This window comes from Cherax quadricarinatus, chromosome 91 (assembly GCF_038502225.1).
Source record: "Cherax quadricarinatus isolate ZL_2023a chromosome 91, ASM3850222v1, whole genome shotgun sequence".
Taxonomy (NCBI): Eukaryota; Metazoa; Arthropoda; class Malacostraca; order Decapoda; family Parastacidae; genus Cherax; species Cherax quadricarinatus.
Window position 1 is genome coordinate 12,142,378 of NC_091382.1, and position 16,707 is coordinate 12,159,084.

At 44.0% G+C, this 16,707-nt stretch overlaps 1 protein-coding gene across 1 annotated transcript in view; it reads right to left on the reverse strand.

Moving 5' to 3' along the window:
• Positions 1-16,707, reverse strand: part of LOC138855364 (uncharacterized) — a 269,431-nt gene continuing 252,724 nt past the window's right edge. The window contains exon 2 of the mRNA XM_070104417.1: positions 1-639. Within this exon, the coding sequence (XP_069960518.1) occupies positions 1-639 (639 nt within the window). The remainder of the gene's footprint in view (positions 640-16,707) is intronic.

Here is a 16,707-nt window from a genome sequence, read left to right on the forward strand (position 1 = left end):
TCACGCGATCTCGCCTCGCTGTTGTCCGCGAGGGTCTTCCGCAGCAGCGAGTTGACGCGAGCCTTGAGTGTCTGCTTGTTGATGTTGTTGTTGTTGGTTGTGAGTGTGGTGTGGCCGGACCGGTGAGCCGAGACGGGGTGATACTGCTGTTATCCTCACGCCTGGAGAGGAGTTGTTCTTCTGCAGTGGCTGATGCTGTTGTTGTTGTGCAGGCTGTTGTTGCTGCTGTGGCTGCTTGTTGCTGCTGCTGTGCTTGTACTGATATATATGATTGTTGTTGCTGCTGCTGCAACTGCTGCTGTTGCTGAAGCTGCTGCTGTTGTTGATGAATCTCTTGCTGTGCTGCTGAAGCTGTTGTTGTTGTAACTGTTGTTGTTGTAGCTGCTGCTGGTGCTGTGGCTGGGCTTGATAGATGTGAGAATGCAGGTTGTTGGGTCCAGAGGAGGCGGAGGACCAGACGTACCATATTAGCCTGAACAATGAAGGTGTTAGAGTGCATTTTGAGGAAGGTAGCGAGGTCGTTGCTCGACCGACAGATCTGAGAGAGAGCTTCCTGGGGAAGGCATTACTAAGACCGTTGAAGAGCGTCTCCGTGATAAGTGGACCTCGAATCAAGGCAGCAGAACAATACTGCAGAACCTGCAACACAAAAAGAGGACAAATTGATCATACAATCATACTATGGAAACAGCTACGGAATGTATTATAAATATTGTATTATACACGTTTCTACAATGAAGTCACTTAAGTAGCAAGTTTATCTCTATTCGTCAACTACAAAATACTTTAGCACACAGGTTAAAATATAACAAAATCAAGATATTGCATAAGAATTTCTTAACACAAATTTCTTAAAGGAATTTTTAAGAAATCTGATATAAGAATTTGAATGGAAATTACTAAAGGAATTTTTATACAAATCTGAGATGAGAATTGTAACATTTAAATACATGTATAACATAACTCTAGAAATAATAAATATTATTCAAGAAATCAAGAAAGATTTTAGTTATGACTGTCAAGTAGTTAATCATGTGTGTGTGTGTGTGTGTGTGTGTGTGTGTGTGTGTGTGTGTGTGTGTGTGTGTGTGTGTGTGTGTGTGTGTGTTTTATATATGTGTTCTTGGGCATTAACACAGAACACAGTCCACATGTCTGTACCATCTGCCTTTATCATGAGGAATTTGTTATAGAATGGAGATAGACAATTTAATTCCTTACTGGAAATAAATTATCTATCTCCATCCTTAAGCTCTGCTTTTTAAGTTTGAAACAAAATAACTCAGTGTTTTTTCTAGATGCTTTAATTATTAAGGTTAACCAAGAATTTAAACTAAAAATATTCAGAAAACTATCAAATAACTATTCTTATGTACATTATTATTCTGTCTATCATGATAAACTTGAAGTGTCTATATTCTCAACTATATTTTTCAGAAGTTCTACGTATTTGCAGTAGCACTAGAGGTTATATATGGGGAAATTTTTTGAAGATTTATAAAATAGCATATAATCTAAAATATCTAAGAAAATCAGTTAATAAATATTTTAGAATTGTGGGAACAACCTATATTGAACCATGATAATGTGAGAAGTCACGAAAACGCTTGGAATTTCACCTATTTTTTTACAGCAGTTGTTCTGTATATTATGATATCAACTGTTTACTGTGATCTTACTTACATCAACCAAGAATATGTTGGTTCTCCTTATGAAAACCTTCTTGATATCCTTCTCTACATAAGAATTTCAAATTTGGATACAGTAAAAACATTTGATTAAGAAATATCCCCCAAAATGCTGACGGGTCTGTCTACAAAATTCCTTGCAAAAAATGTGATAAAGTTTACTATTGACAAACTGGGAAAAGTCTTGAACTAAGATTACAACAACGTAAATATAACATTAGAAGTGGAAAAGTCTAATGCTGTGTTTATTCATGCGAGAGATTTTAACCATCCAACTGATTCATTCACCTGATTTTCAAAAGGTCGAGAAAGTTGTATCAAGAACTTCCATGGTACAGAAAAAATATAACAGAATCAAGTTACATAAAAAATAGTATTGACTGCAATATAACACAAATATCCTGCACATAGGAGAGAGGACTGTTTACAAAGTCACAAGAAGACACAACCAGGTGAAGCACTGCAGGAAGACACAACCAGGTGAAGCACTGCAGGAAGACAACTATGTGAAGCACTGCAGGAAGACAATTAGGTGAAGCACTGCAGGAAGACACAACCAGGTGAAGCACTGCAGGAAGACACATCCAGGTGAAGCACTGCAGGAAGACACATCCAGGTGAAGCACTGCAGGAAGACACAACCAAGTGAAGCACTGCAGGAAGACAACTATGTGAAGCACTGCAGGAAGACACAATTAGGTGAAGCACTGCATGAAGACAACTATGTGAAGCACTGCAGGAAGACAGAACCAGGTGAAGCACTGAAGAAAGACAACCAGGTGAAGCACTGCAGGAAGACACAATTAGGTGAAGCACTGCAGGAAGACACAACTATGTGAAGCACTGCAGGAAGACACAGCCAGGTGAAGCACTGCAGGAAGACACAATTAGGTGAAGCACTGCGTGAAGACACAATTAGGTGAAGCACTGCAGGAAGACAACTAGGTAAAGCACTGCAGGAAGACACAACCAGGTGAAGCACTGAAGACACAACCAGGTGAAGCACTGCAGGAAGACAACCAGGTGAAGCACTGCAGGAAGACACCCAGGTGAAGCCCTGCAGGAAGACAACTAAGTGAAGCACTGCAGGAAAAAACAACCAGGTGAAGCACTGTCAGGAAGACACAACCAGGTGAAGCACTGCAGGAAGACACAACCAGGTGAAGCACTGGAGGAAGACACAACCAGGTGAAGCACTGTCAGGAAGACACAGCCAGGTAAAGCACTGCAGGAAGACACAACCAGGTGAAGCACTGCAGGAAGACACAACCAGGTGAAGCACTGAAGACACAACCAGGTGAAGCACTGCAGGAAGATACAACCAGGTGAAGCACTGTCAGGAAGACATAACTAGGTGAAGCACTGCAGGAAGACAACCAGGTGAAGCACTGCAGGAAGACACAACTAAGTGAAGCACTGCAGGAAAACACAACCAGGTGAAGCACTGTCAGGAAGACACAACCAGGTGAAGCACTGGAGGAAGACACAACCAGGTGAAGCACTGGAGGAAGACACAACCAGGTGAAGCACTGTCAGGAAGACACAGCCAGGTAAAGCACTGCAGGAAGACACAACCAGGTGAAGCACTGCAAGAAGACACAACCAGGTGGAGCACTGCAGGAAGACACAACCAGGTGAAGCACTGTCGGGAAGACACAACCAGGTGAAGCACTGCAGAAAGACACAACCAGGTGAAGCACTGTCGGGAAGACACAACCAGGTGAAGCACTGTCAGGAAGACAACCAGGTGAAGCACTGTCAGGAAGATACAACCAGGTGAAGCACTGCCAGGAAGACACAACCAGGTGAAGCACTGCAAGAAGACACAACCAGGTGGAGCACTGCAGGAAGACACAACCAGGTGAAGCACTGCAGGTAGACAACTATGTGAAGCACTGCAATAAGACACAACCAGGTGAAGCACTGCAGGAAGACACAACTAGGTAAAGCACTGCAGGAAGACACAACCAGGTGAAGCCCTGCAGAAAGACACAACCAGGTGAAGCACTGCAGAAAGACACAACCAGGTGAAGCACTGCAGGAAGACACAACCAGGGGAAGCACTGCAGGAAGACACAACCAGATGAAGCACTGTCAAGAAGACACAACCAGGTGAAGCACTGCAGGAAGACTCAACCAGGTGAAGTACTGTCAGGAAGACACAACCAGGTGAAGCACTGCAGAAAGACACAACCAGGTGAAGCACTGTCAGGAAGACACAACCAGGTGAAGCACTGCAGGAAGACACAACCAGGTGAAGCACTGCAGGAAGACACAACCAGGTGAAGCACTGCAGGAAGACACAACCAGGTGAAGCACTGTCAGGAAGACACAACCAGGTGAAGCACTGTCAGGAAGACACAACCAGGTGAAGCACTGCAGGAAGACACAACCAGGTGAAGCACTGCAGGAAGACACAACCAGGTGAAGCATTGCAGGAAGACTCAACCAGGTGAAGCACTGTCAGGAAGACACAACCAGGTGAAGCACTGCAGGAAGACACAACCAGGTGAAGCACTGCAGGAAGACACAACCAAGTGAAGCACTGCAGGAAAACTCAACCAGGTGAAGCACTGTCAGCAAGACACAACCAGGTGAAGCACTGCAGAAAGACACAACCAGGTGAAGCACTGCAGGAAGACACAACCAGGTGAAGCACTGTCAAGAAGACACAACCAGGTGAAGCACTGTCAAGAAGACACAACCAGGTGAAGCACTGCAGGAAGACAACCAGGTGAAGCACTGTCAGGAAGACAACCAGGTGAAGCACTGTCAGAAAGACACAACCAGGTGAAGCACTGCAGGAAGACACAACCAGGTGAAGCACTGCAGAAAGACAACCAGGTGAAGCACTGTCAGGAAGACACAATCAGGTGAAGCACTGCAGAAAGATACAACCAGGTGAAGCACTGCAGAAAGACACAACCAGGTGAAGCACTGTCAAGAAGACACAACCAGGTGAAGCACTGCAGGAAGACACAACCAGGTGAAGCACTGCAGGAAGACACAACCAGGTGAAGCACTGTCAGGAAGACAACCAGGTGAAGCACTGCAGGAAGACACAACCAGGTGAAGCACTGTCAAGAAGACACAACCAGGTGAAGCACTGCAGGAAGACACAACCAGGTGAAGCACTGTCAAGAAGACACAACCAGGTGAAGCACTGCAGCAAGACACAACCAGGTGAAGCACTGTCAAGAAGACACAACCAGGTGAAGCACTGCAGGAAGACACAACCAGGTGAAGCACTGCAGGAAGACACAACCAGGTGAAGCACTGTCAAGAAGACACAACCAGGTGAAGCACTGCAGGAAGACACAACCAGGTGAAGCACTGTCAAGAAGACACAACCAGGTGAAGCACTGCAGGAAGACACAACCAGGTGAAGCACTGTCAAGAAGACACAACCAGGTGAAGCACTGCAGGAAGACACAACCAGGTGAAGCACTGTCAAGAAGACACAACCAGGTGAAGCACTGCAGCAAGACACAACCAGGTGAAGCACTGTCAAGAAGACACAACCAGGTGAAGCACTGCAGGAAGACACAACCAGGTGAAGCACTGTCAGGAAGACAACCAGGTGAAGCACTGCAGGAAGACACAGCCAGGTGAATCATTAATAGCGTCAGGGATCATCAGCTTCCAGGTTCTCTCTCATATCAGTCCTTCTGAACATGAAGATAACAGAGTTAAGAACTTTTAGAAAAGAGAGAGAAAAACGAAGATATATACCGAATGTAAGTAGAATTTTTTAAGATTTACGTATTTATGAGACAAAGAAACGTATCACATGAGTGCAAAACATTTAACAGGCTTCCGTTTTACACCAATACGGAAGTTAGTACCTTCAAGAGTGGTATAAACCTTGGTAATAAATACCGACAAGTTGGTTTAGAAAGACACGTAAGCAAACACGTAATATGTTATAGTGTTTGCTTACGTGTCTTTCTAAACCACCTTCAAGAGTGTTTGACTAACAGTCTGATAAAAACAATTAAGTTAGTTTGTATGTATTAGGGTGAATGACTAAGAACAATAATAATATTAATGATAATCTTTATTTCTAAGAGTACACGATACAACTTATACAGACCATAGCTGACATCAATGATGAATAAATAGAAAGCCACTTGTTGTGCAGAGCATTTCTGGCAAATTAGGTTGATTTTGTCCCCAGGGTGCGAGTCACACCAGTCGGCTAATACCCAGGTACTTACTGCTAAGTTGACTCACGAAATCGTAATGACACGATTGCAAACAAATCATACCACGGGCGGGGTTAGCTGGCCCAGTGGCTAACGAGACGGTCTGGAGTTTTGAGACACTCTGATCGCGGGTTCTAACCCCACCAGTGGTATGGTTTACTGCTAAGTAAACAGGGAGATCAGGTATCTTGAGGAAACACGCCCAAATGTTCCACCCGTATCGGGGATCGAACCACGGAACTCAATGTGTGAGCTGACTGGAGGACTGGGAATCATTCAGGTTCGGGCCAAGGAAGGGTAGAAATGGTTCAGTTATTTAGCTCAATGAGTCCCTCAGCAGCACCAGGAACCTCCTTGGAGGTGAATCATTAGAAACTCTTCAGAAGTGTCAGGAGAGTCACACAGCGTCGCCTGAGCGTAGCGACCGCAGCCACAAATTCAGAGATGGAGACAAATCACTGGCAAACTTTCCCTTGTTCAGTCAGTGAAAGCTGTTGCTGGTGAAGTGAACTTTGAACACTTAGCTGCTTACTAACATGCTGGAAAATTATGCACCTAAGTGGTTCAGGGAACCCACAAGTTGATAAATTAGATACATGTGCAACAGTTCGATATCTTTATTGTTGAAACGTTTCTTCAGTCAAATATAGAGGCAGCAGTGAAATGAAGATGTAATCAGTCCATCAACCTTGGAAAAATAGTATTTGAGGTGGTCAGTCCCTCAGCCTGGAGAAGAGTTCAGCTTCCTGGTCTGCAACAATGAAGAGAACATCGTCCACACTTCATCTCGTAACTGCTAGTTACGAATGAGAAGGGTTGGATTCCCTTTTAATTATATCCTACTGTGTAGGTGAAACCTTTCAACAACAGATATCCAGTTGTTGGAAATGTGTCTTAATCATCAACTTGTCATTATTTTATACCATTTTCAACACTACATAACGACACTAAATGTCCCACACAGCACAAAATACACTGACACAAAGTACTCAGCACAGAACACCCGAAAATACACATAAGAAAAAAACGCTGAGACAAACTCAGATGTTTCCCTAGATTTTGATAACAACAGACTACAATAGGCACTAAAAGTAACTGATATAAAATGTCTATGACCAACATAACACAAGACTTGGTCACGCATGCAAAAACAATACACTCGCAACAATATACTCGCAACAATATACTCGCAACAATATACTCGCAACAATACACTCGCAACAATACACTCGCAACAACACACTCGCAACAATACACTCGCAACAATACACTCGCAACAATACACTCGCAACAATATACTCGCAACAATATACTCGCAACAATATACTCGCAACAATACACTCGCAACAATACACTCGCAACAACACACTCGCAACAATACACTCGCAACAACACACTCGCAACAACACACTCGCAACAATACACTCGCAACAACACACTCGCAACAACACACTCGCAACAACACACTCGCAACAATACACTCGCAACAATACACTCGCAACAATACACTCAAAACAAAGATTGAATAACATGAGAAGATAACCGAAATACAATACTATGTATGTACAATTTAAGCCGTAATGAATGACTGTCCATGAATAAACAAAGGCTGACGGAAGGCTCGAACCGTGGTCCCGTGTGTGTAAGAATCATGAACATATTTGCAAGATCATAAAAGAAAATTTTATGATACGCAGCACACACGATACATGATAATATACACTTGAAAATCCTAGAGGGACTAGCCCCAAATTTGCACGCGAAAATCACTCCCTACGAAAGCAAAAGACTGGGCAGGAGATGCAGCATCTCCCTCCCCTCAGGAAACGCAGGGACGCCACAAATACGTTAAGAGACAACACGATAAGTGTCAGGGGGCCAAGACTGTTCAACTGCCTCCCAGTATACATAAGGGAGGTTACCAACAGATCTCTGGCTGCCTTCAAGAAGGCGCTGGACAGACACCTGAAGTTAGCACTTGACCAGCCAGGCTGTAGTTCGTATGTCGGTTTGCGTGCGGCCAGCAGTAACAGCCTGGTTGATCAGGCCCTGATCCACCACGATGAGTGATCACAGACCTGGCCGCGGGGGCACTGATCCCCCGAAACCCTCTCCAGGTATACACTCACCTTACATATCATTCCCACTCACCCATTCACCGGTCCACAGACCCATGCCAGCCCTATACGGACTCCACCATCACAATGTCAACAATCCCCAACACTAATTCCCAAATACACCACCGGAAAACTCCGCCCAAATGACCCACCATACAAAGACTTATACCTGCTCATTATCGCCCTATAAAACTTTACAGCCAACATACGACGCCTGATACTGAAATCAAGAACTATCAAATATTCCAAGATCAACTAGGCTGTGATAGATATGTGGGACTGTGTGTCTCTAGCATTATCTCTAGCATTATATCTCTGGTAGTACTGTTGTTACTGCTAGACTAAGGCTACGTTATATCTCTGATAGTACTGTTGTTACTGCTAGACTAAGGCTAGGTTATATCTCTGGTAGTACTGTTGTTACTACTAGACAAAGGCTACGTTATATCTCTGGTAGTACTGTTGCTACTGCTAGACTAATGGCTATGTTATATCTCTGGTAGTGCTGTTGCTACTGCTAGACTAAGGCTAGGTTATATCTCTGGTAGTACTGCTGTTACTGCTAGACTAAGGCTACGTTATATCTCTGGTGGTACTGTTGTTACTGCTAGACTAAGGCTACGTTATATCTCTGGTAGTACTGTTGTTACTGCTAGACCAAGGCTACGTTATATCTCTGGTAGTACTGTTGTTACTGCTAGACCAAGGCTACGTTATATCTCTGGTAGTACTGTTGTTACTGCTAGACCAAGGCTACGTTATATCTCTGGTAGTACTGTTGTTACTGCTAGACCAAGGCTACGTTATATCTCTGGTAGTACTGTTGTTACTGCTAGACTAAGGCTACGTTATATCTCTGGTAATACTGTTGTTACTGCTAGACTAAGGCTATAAGGTGTCAGTGACAAAGTGCCAAGTGTGTGGACAGAGACAGTGCCATACACTGGAATAACACAAACATCCAATCTGACAGAGACAACTTGCAAACCTTACAGAATATAGCAAATACCTCATTGTTAATTATATCTGAAATCTTGAGGTTGTGTCCATATTTTTCATCAACTAGATAAATGAACCGTTTTTACAGAGGCGAGAGCAACGCAATTATAAGTAATGTTTTTAGCGATAATGGGATATATTTTTTTCCGATATTGTATTTCATACCGTATTGTGTACACTAACTATGTGAAGTACTGTAATTGTAAAATATAAAATAACTACCATTTCTTTCTAGCAATGTAGCAATGTTCAGTGGGGTCAGATAAAGACCCATTGTGACCTATGTAATCCTGTTTTCTTGTGTGCTACCCTTCACAGAATGAACTGCGGGCGCACATTAAACCAGCAGCTCAGGCGGCACAAAACTATCCACACTAGTTAAAGGGTAAACATTAGCAACGCAATGAGCACGACTATACAAGAGGGCATTAAAAGTAATGGCCCTTTGTAAGATTAAGTGATAAGGTCGGTCTCCTTGTAAGTTAATAAATATGCTACACTATAGTCTACCCTCGCTACCTCTGTATTACCTGTGTACAGAATCCCACACCTGCACCTGCGTGATGATTCTGCTACAACAATCCAGACGACTAACCAACTCCCCAAGATCTACGAGTTTATATTTATCAACATTCATAATCATCTCTTAAGCTTTCCCAAACATTCCTTCCAGGACTTTAAGTCTAATATCATCTATATAGTATCGTCTACATACCCCAAAATCGCTGGAAAACTCTCCTTCCCACTCTCATCACCCCACCAGAAGCCCTATCCCTCGCCACATACGTGAAAAGCAACTGAGACATCAGACAACCTGGCCTAACACCTCTACACATGGGTACATCCCATGCTAATCTACCATTAACCTGGACTCAAGGCACTGCTGTACAATACAACGTATCCACCCACCGCATAATTTCCTCCCCAAATCCCTGCCGAAGGAGACTACTACTCATAGTTCCCCTTTCCACAAATTCATGTGTACCACTCCAATCATGGGCTAATAAAACGCCCATCTTCCCCTTTCTCCTGCACCGCACGCACGGAATCATTAATAATGGCATGACAAGTTAACACGGATCTTCTCGGAACACCATACTGGCCCGGTGTGACGACACCGCCCACCACACACACTAATCGATTCCCCAACAACTTAGCAAAGCGTTTATAATCAGTACATCAGAGTGAAATGCACCTTTAATCACGAATCTCTACCTGCAACTTACTCTTTGGGACGAGCACAACAACTATCGCCGACTGAACAGGGCCCAACTTACCCCCCCTCCTTTGACATGGCGTTCAAGAGACATACAAAACCCCCCTCAATAACTTCCATTACTTAACGTAAAAATCAACTAGTATCCCATCAAGCTCCGGAGATTTTCCAGTAGTCATTGTTGAGATCGCCCTAAAAACCTCTCTCCACTCAATAGCGCCCACCAACGCCACCCTGCCAGGGAAGCCTCTTGCAACCCTCAGACACAGCCCCTGCCTCAACCACATCCCAGTACTTCCCCTCCCACCTGTCCATCAACATCATCATCGCATTACTCGTTTTCAGGACCTACCCTTGCCTGAAGCCTCCCATATTATACTGCACCTCGTGACACGAAATAGTAGTCGCCCTCCTCCGCTGTTCCTGCGAACACACACACACACACACACACACACACACACACACACACACACACACACACACACACACACACACACAAATGGCTCGTCTCCCCATAACACACTCTCCGCCTCATACCGCTCATTATGTAAGCCCTGGATCAAAAGCTTCAAACCCTGTACATCATACGGTAGACCTCCCTGAGTCGCCCCCCGCTCCCTGTAACAGTGACTATCTAACCTCGTAATAATTTAATAACCCGTATCTCATAACGTTAAGCTTCTTACCTTCCCCTACATAAAGCTTTCATATCGCAGGCTTGGCCACCTCGTCCACCAACACACAAACCACTCCTCACCTCCCTGATATTTGCTTCCCACCATCCCTCAAACTCCATTACCGCTTCCTTGTCTCCAAAGACCCTAGTGTTCACTTTCCAGTAAGCTTTGTGACGCACTGCTACACTACCTGCGTGAGAACAAGATGATCAGGAAAGGCACCTGTCAGGATGCATAATGAAGGCACAGTTACGGATGATTTAACATTCATAACTCCTCATACATTTATGAGGTGGCAACATCACTGACATACAACATATCCTGCACATCACGCAGCTCACAATACCGGGGCATAACGCCCCGTCCCTCTTGGAGTGACATCTTTATTGCAACACAATTCCAGTCTATTCTCACAAAGGCTAAGGCCGGCAACGATCTAAGAAAAAAGACTAAATCCTCCCTGATAAAAGTATAACCCTCACATAGCTATCCTCTGGCACATATATCCATATGAGTGACACATGATGATGGCATTATCCGTGTGGATAATGCCATCATCGCCACCATTTTTCAATACGATGATACATAAACGAGCATGACGCCCCAACCAAGAGAGAGCAACAGCACGTTTTAAACGTACAGTAGGCAACACATACGCCACAACCTGGGATCTAAATATCTCGTACATAAGGTTGTGTTCTTTAAAAAAAAAGGCGACATCATCCTCGCAAATCATTCCCGCTACAGAAAGCGTATTAACGTTGAATCCTCAACGTGAGGCCTAGTAAAAGGTGGGTTCCTCCTCCAGCTGTGTTGACCCTGAGCCCTGTCCTTATCACCTTTATCAACAGCGCCACTGCTGGGCACACGCTCTAGCGCCTTGGGTCCCTCGACGGTATGTGTCTCAACCTCTCAGTCCCCCCCCCCCATAACCCGTGGCCACCTCCGCTCAGGACTTTTTACCAGGCTGCCTCTGTGCTGGCGCTAACACATCTGAATCCGATAATGTCATTCGTTTCCAGGTAATCCACTTCGCACATCTCAGTGGAGGTAGCTTGATATACCTCCACTTTCCCCAACCACTTCAGTGATCGCCTTGGGCTCTCCATGTAACACAGGTGCGAGTGAGTTACTCAGGAACTGAACAGCCTCATCACACACCTGAGCCCAGGTCCATCCCCAGTCACTCAGGACATTCCTTCCCTCCGTCAGCAAAACATTTCCACCAACACCTGATCCAGCCCAGCAATCTACAAGTGTGAGTCAACACATACCCTACCTTGTAATATAATTAGGTGCACCACCACCACCCCTCATCTGCAGGGGTTTCCACACCCACCACTACTTGACTCTCCGTCAAGTGCACACTAACATCATCACAGTGTTACAAACACACTAACATCATCACAGTGTTACAAACACACTAACATCATCACAGTGTTACAAACACACTAACATCATCACAGTGTTACAAACACACTAACATCATCACAGTGTTACAAACACACTAACATCATCACAGTGTTACAAACACACTAACATCATCACAGTGTTATAGACACACTAACACACCCAGGACGCTGTATTAAGAATTAGGAGCTACGACCCCACACGTTCCCAAGACGCTGTATTAAAAATTAGGAGCTACGACCCCACACCTACCCAGGACGTTGTATTAAAATTAGGAGCTACGACCCCACACCTACCCAGGACGCTGTATTAAAAATTAGGAGCTACGACCCCACACCTACCCAGGACGCTGTATTGAAAATTAGGAGCTACGACCTCACACGTTCCCAAGACGCTGTATTAAAAATTAGGAGCTACGACCCCACACCTACCCAGGACGTTGTATTAAAAATTAGGAGCTACGACCCCACACCTACCCAGGACGTTGTATTAAAAATTAGGAGCTACGACCCCACACCTACCCAGGACGTTGTATTAAAAACTAGAAGCTACGACCCCACACGTACCCAGGACGCTGTATTAAAAATTAGGAGCTACGACCCCACACCTACCCAGGACGTTGTATTAAAAACTAGAAGCTACGACCCCACACGTACCCAGGACGCTGTATTAAAAAGACACAATACCATAACAGGAGCAATACACAGAAAACCCATACATAAAAAAAAATGATAACGTTTCGGTCTGATTTGACCCATTAACTAGTCACAGACCAACTAGTTAATGATCCATATCGGACCGAAACGTCGTCATAAGTTTCTTTCTCCTCCGTAGGGGTTATTGTATATTAATCATTATATTTTATAATAAAAATTATATTCTTCACATCCGACAAAAACATGATTTTTCAAGAAGGAAAATCATACCTTTCTCAGCTGTCCCCTGTTGACAAAATTAACGAGATTCTGTAAAAAAAATACAAAAAGCAGATGTGGTCCATAATGACTGTCCAATGGTGACAAATGTGACCAAATGAGATTACTAGGTTTAGAAAGAAATTAGGCCAGGTCAGTACACGTCTATCAAGCAACTCGCAAAACGTAAACACAAAACAAAATTATTCAACGCAGAGCCTTGACTGTTTCTCACTACTTGAAGGTATGCTTCTGGTGCCTTGACTGTTTCTCACTACTTGAAGGTATGCTTCTGGTGCCTTGACTGTTTCTCACTCAAGTTCAGTACTTGAAGGTATGCTTCTGGTGCCTTGACTGTTTCTCACTCAAGTTCAGTACTTGAAGGTATGCTTCTGGTGCCTTGACTGTTTCTCACTCAAGTTCAGTACTTGAAGGTATGCTTCTGGAGCCTTGACTGTTTCTCACTCAAGTTCAGTACTTGAAGGTATGCTTCTGGTGCCTTGACTGTTTCTCACTCAAGTTCAGTACTTGAAGGTATGCTTCTGGTGCCTTGACTGTTTCTCACTCTAAACCAACCATTCCTACCCACCCACATGTCTAACCTTGCCCCAAAGCCACCCAAGAATTAGCTTCAATACCGCAGATACTGAGAAATGGTATGGTGATACCGTTGATAAGACACATATGCAACAGTTAGGTATCTTTATTCCGAAACGTTTCGCCTACACAGTAGGCTTCTTCAGTCGGGTACAGAGGAGTTTGCAGAAACAGCAGATATGTAAAAACGATGTAATCAGTCCATCACCCTTGAAGACGTAGTTTTAAGGTAGTCAGTCCCTCAGCCTGGAAAAGAGTTTTGTTCCATAATCTGGAACAATGTGAAGTTTAAGGAGCAGTACGGAGACTTACATACTGTCAGAAGGTGAGATGTAGTCCACTAGTAGAAGACTGGAATCACTGAGAGGTCAAGTCTCTCTCAAATCCATTCATTCTAGCTTGTAAAAGTTGACCAAGTTATTTTCTGTACCAAGATACCATTGTGTTACAGTGTTTGACAGAGTGAATATGAATATGGTATACAATACCGACGTGTTGATAAGACACGTGCAACAATTACGTATCTTTATTCCGAAAAGTTTCGCCTATACAGTGGGTTTCTTCAGTCGGGAACAGAAGCTCTTCTCCAGGAACAAAACTCTTCTCCAGGCTGAGGGACTGACCACCTCAAAACTACGTCTTCAAGGGTGATGGACTGATTACATTGTCCTCACATCTCTACTGTTTCTGCAAACTCCTGTGTACCCGACTGAAGAAGCCTACCGTGTAGGCGAAAAGTTTCGGAATAAAGATGCCTAACCGTTGCATACGTCTTATCAACATGTTGGTATTGTATACAAGATGTGGAAAAACACAGTTTAGGACATTTCCTTTAGTAAATGTTCCGCCACGAATGTCTTGTTTACAAGAGTATATGTACACCCAGACCGTCACGGATTTTGGCTCTACACTACTTATTAGGAGTACTTTCTGGGCAGCGTATCATCTATATTTGGTCAGAGTAAAAATAAGACTGGTCGGGAGGTATTAATAAGGTGAGTTGAGGTGTCAGGTGCGCAGAGCGTGATGCAACATACACCTGCACTCACCTGCATCTACCATGATTCTGCCACTTCCATGGTTATGTTGAAAATGGCATAAAACACTGACAACTTTATGATTAAGACACACGTGCGATAGTTGGATATCTTTATTTTTGATGAAACGTTTCGCCTACACAGTAGAATTCTTCAGTCAAAGACAGAAGCAGCAGGTGTAGTAGTGAAATGAAGATGATGTAATCAGTCCCTCAACCTTGGAGGAAAAGTATCTCAAGTGGTCAGCCCCTCAGTCCAGGCTGAGGGGCTGACCACCTCATGTTTACTGCTGAAACTGTGTGGTGACCAAGTCTGCCTCCACAACCGCCTCATTAAACTCAACCATACTGAGGTGCACAAGAATGATCTCCAGTTGCTCTTCCACAACTAAATATGCTTAACACATGTTATAAATAGTTGAAACTGCTCGTTACATTGTTAGATATGCGTCTTATAACTATCTGCTGTATATAAATGGTACACAATACCGACAAGATGAAGAATTAGACACATGTGCAACATCTGGGTATCTTATTTGTAGACGCTTCGCCAGTCACTGGTTTTGTCAGTGCAATAGAAGGACATAATGTGAAGAATTATATAAAAAGTAACTGATAATCAGTCCCTCAGCCTTGGAGTTGGTGAATATCACCGTAGTCTTGAAGGAACTGAGGCACAGTCACGGAACTTGGCGCTTATATAAGCGCCAAGTTCCTAGACTGTGCCTCAGTTGCTTCAAGACTACGGTGATATTCACCAACTCCAAGGCTGAGGGACTGATTGCCTTATACTTTGTATATAATTCTTCACATTACGTCCTTGTATTTTACTGACAAAACCAGTGACTGGCGAAGCGTCTACAATTAAGATACCCAGATGTTTCACTTATGTCTAATTCAACTACTCGCTTGTTTCTAATCTAAGTCACACATCTGAGACAGATGATCTGCTTCACACGGTTTCAACCTTAGATATACTTATCACAGGTAACAATAATAATTATAATTTTAACCTTAATATTTAAAGGGGTGGACTGGTAAGCCTGCGGAAGGCCTCGGTCAGATAACCAAAAGCTCCATCTGCGGGTCATCACATACTAAAACCCACGTCAAGAAACACTTGTCCTGTTTCCTGACGAACCTAACATTACAACGGGTATCAAGAGTGTCTCCTACTGCCTGGGCCAGGCATGACTGGTCAACCAGTGTGTTGCAGGTAGTGGTGTTGTTGCTGTACTTCACACAAGTATTACTGGTATATTATGAGATCTTGCGTTCCATGATGTTTATCGAAATCCCTCACCGTCACCTTGTTACTACTGTTACAGAGATTGGTGTGTAACCCTATCGTTACTTCGTAACGAGCCTGGTGAACTCCGTGACACTAGAGAAGGTGATGATGGCTGCTTATGTGTCTTGGTTAAATAATTATGTGAGAATCGCATTACTGATAATGTGATCCTCACATAAATAAGACACATATGCAACATTTTAAAAAATACGTCCATAATCCACCCTATCACAGTATATTATTAGTAAAGAGTATAGGCAGTTAGAGCAGTGTTGAGTGTGTAAACACTGGCCCACACTAGCCTTAAACACCACTAGCAGTGTGCAATATGCCAGCCAGCGCGTGCAAGCTTGCATTATTACGGGGACATAGGTGGAAGCTGTAGACACAGATGAGCCATGGAGATGTAAGGTACTTTGATCTCAAGGTCGTATGAGGTGGTGGGGAGGAGGAGGAGGAGGAGGAGGAGGAGGAGGAGGAGGAGGAGGAGGAGGAGGACGAGGACGAGGACGAGGACGACGACGACGACGACGACGACGACGACGATGATGGCGGCGG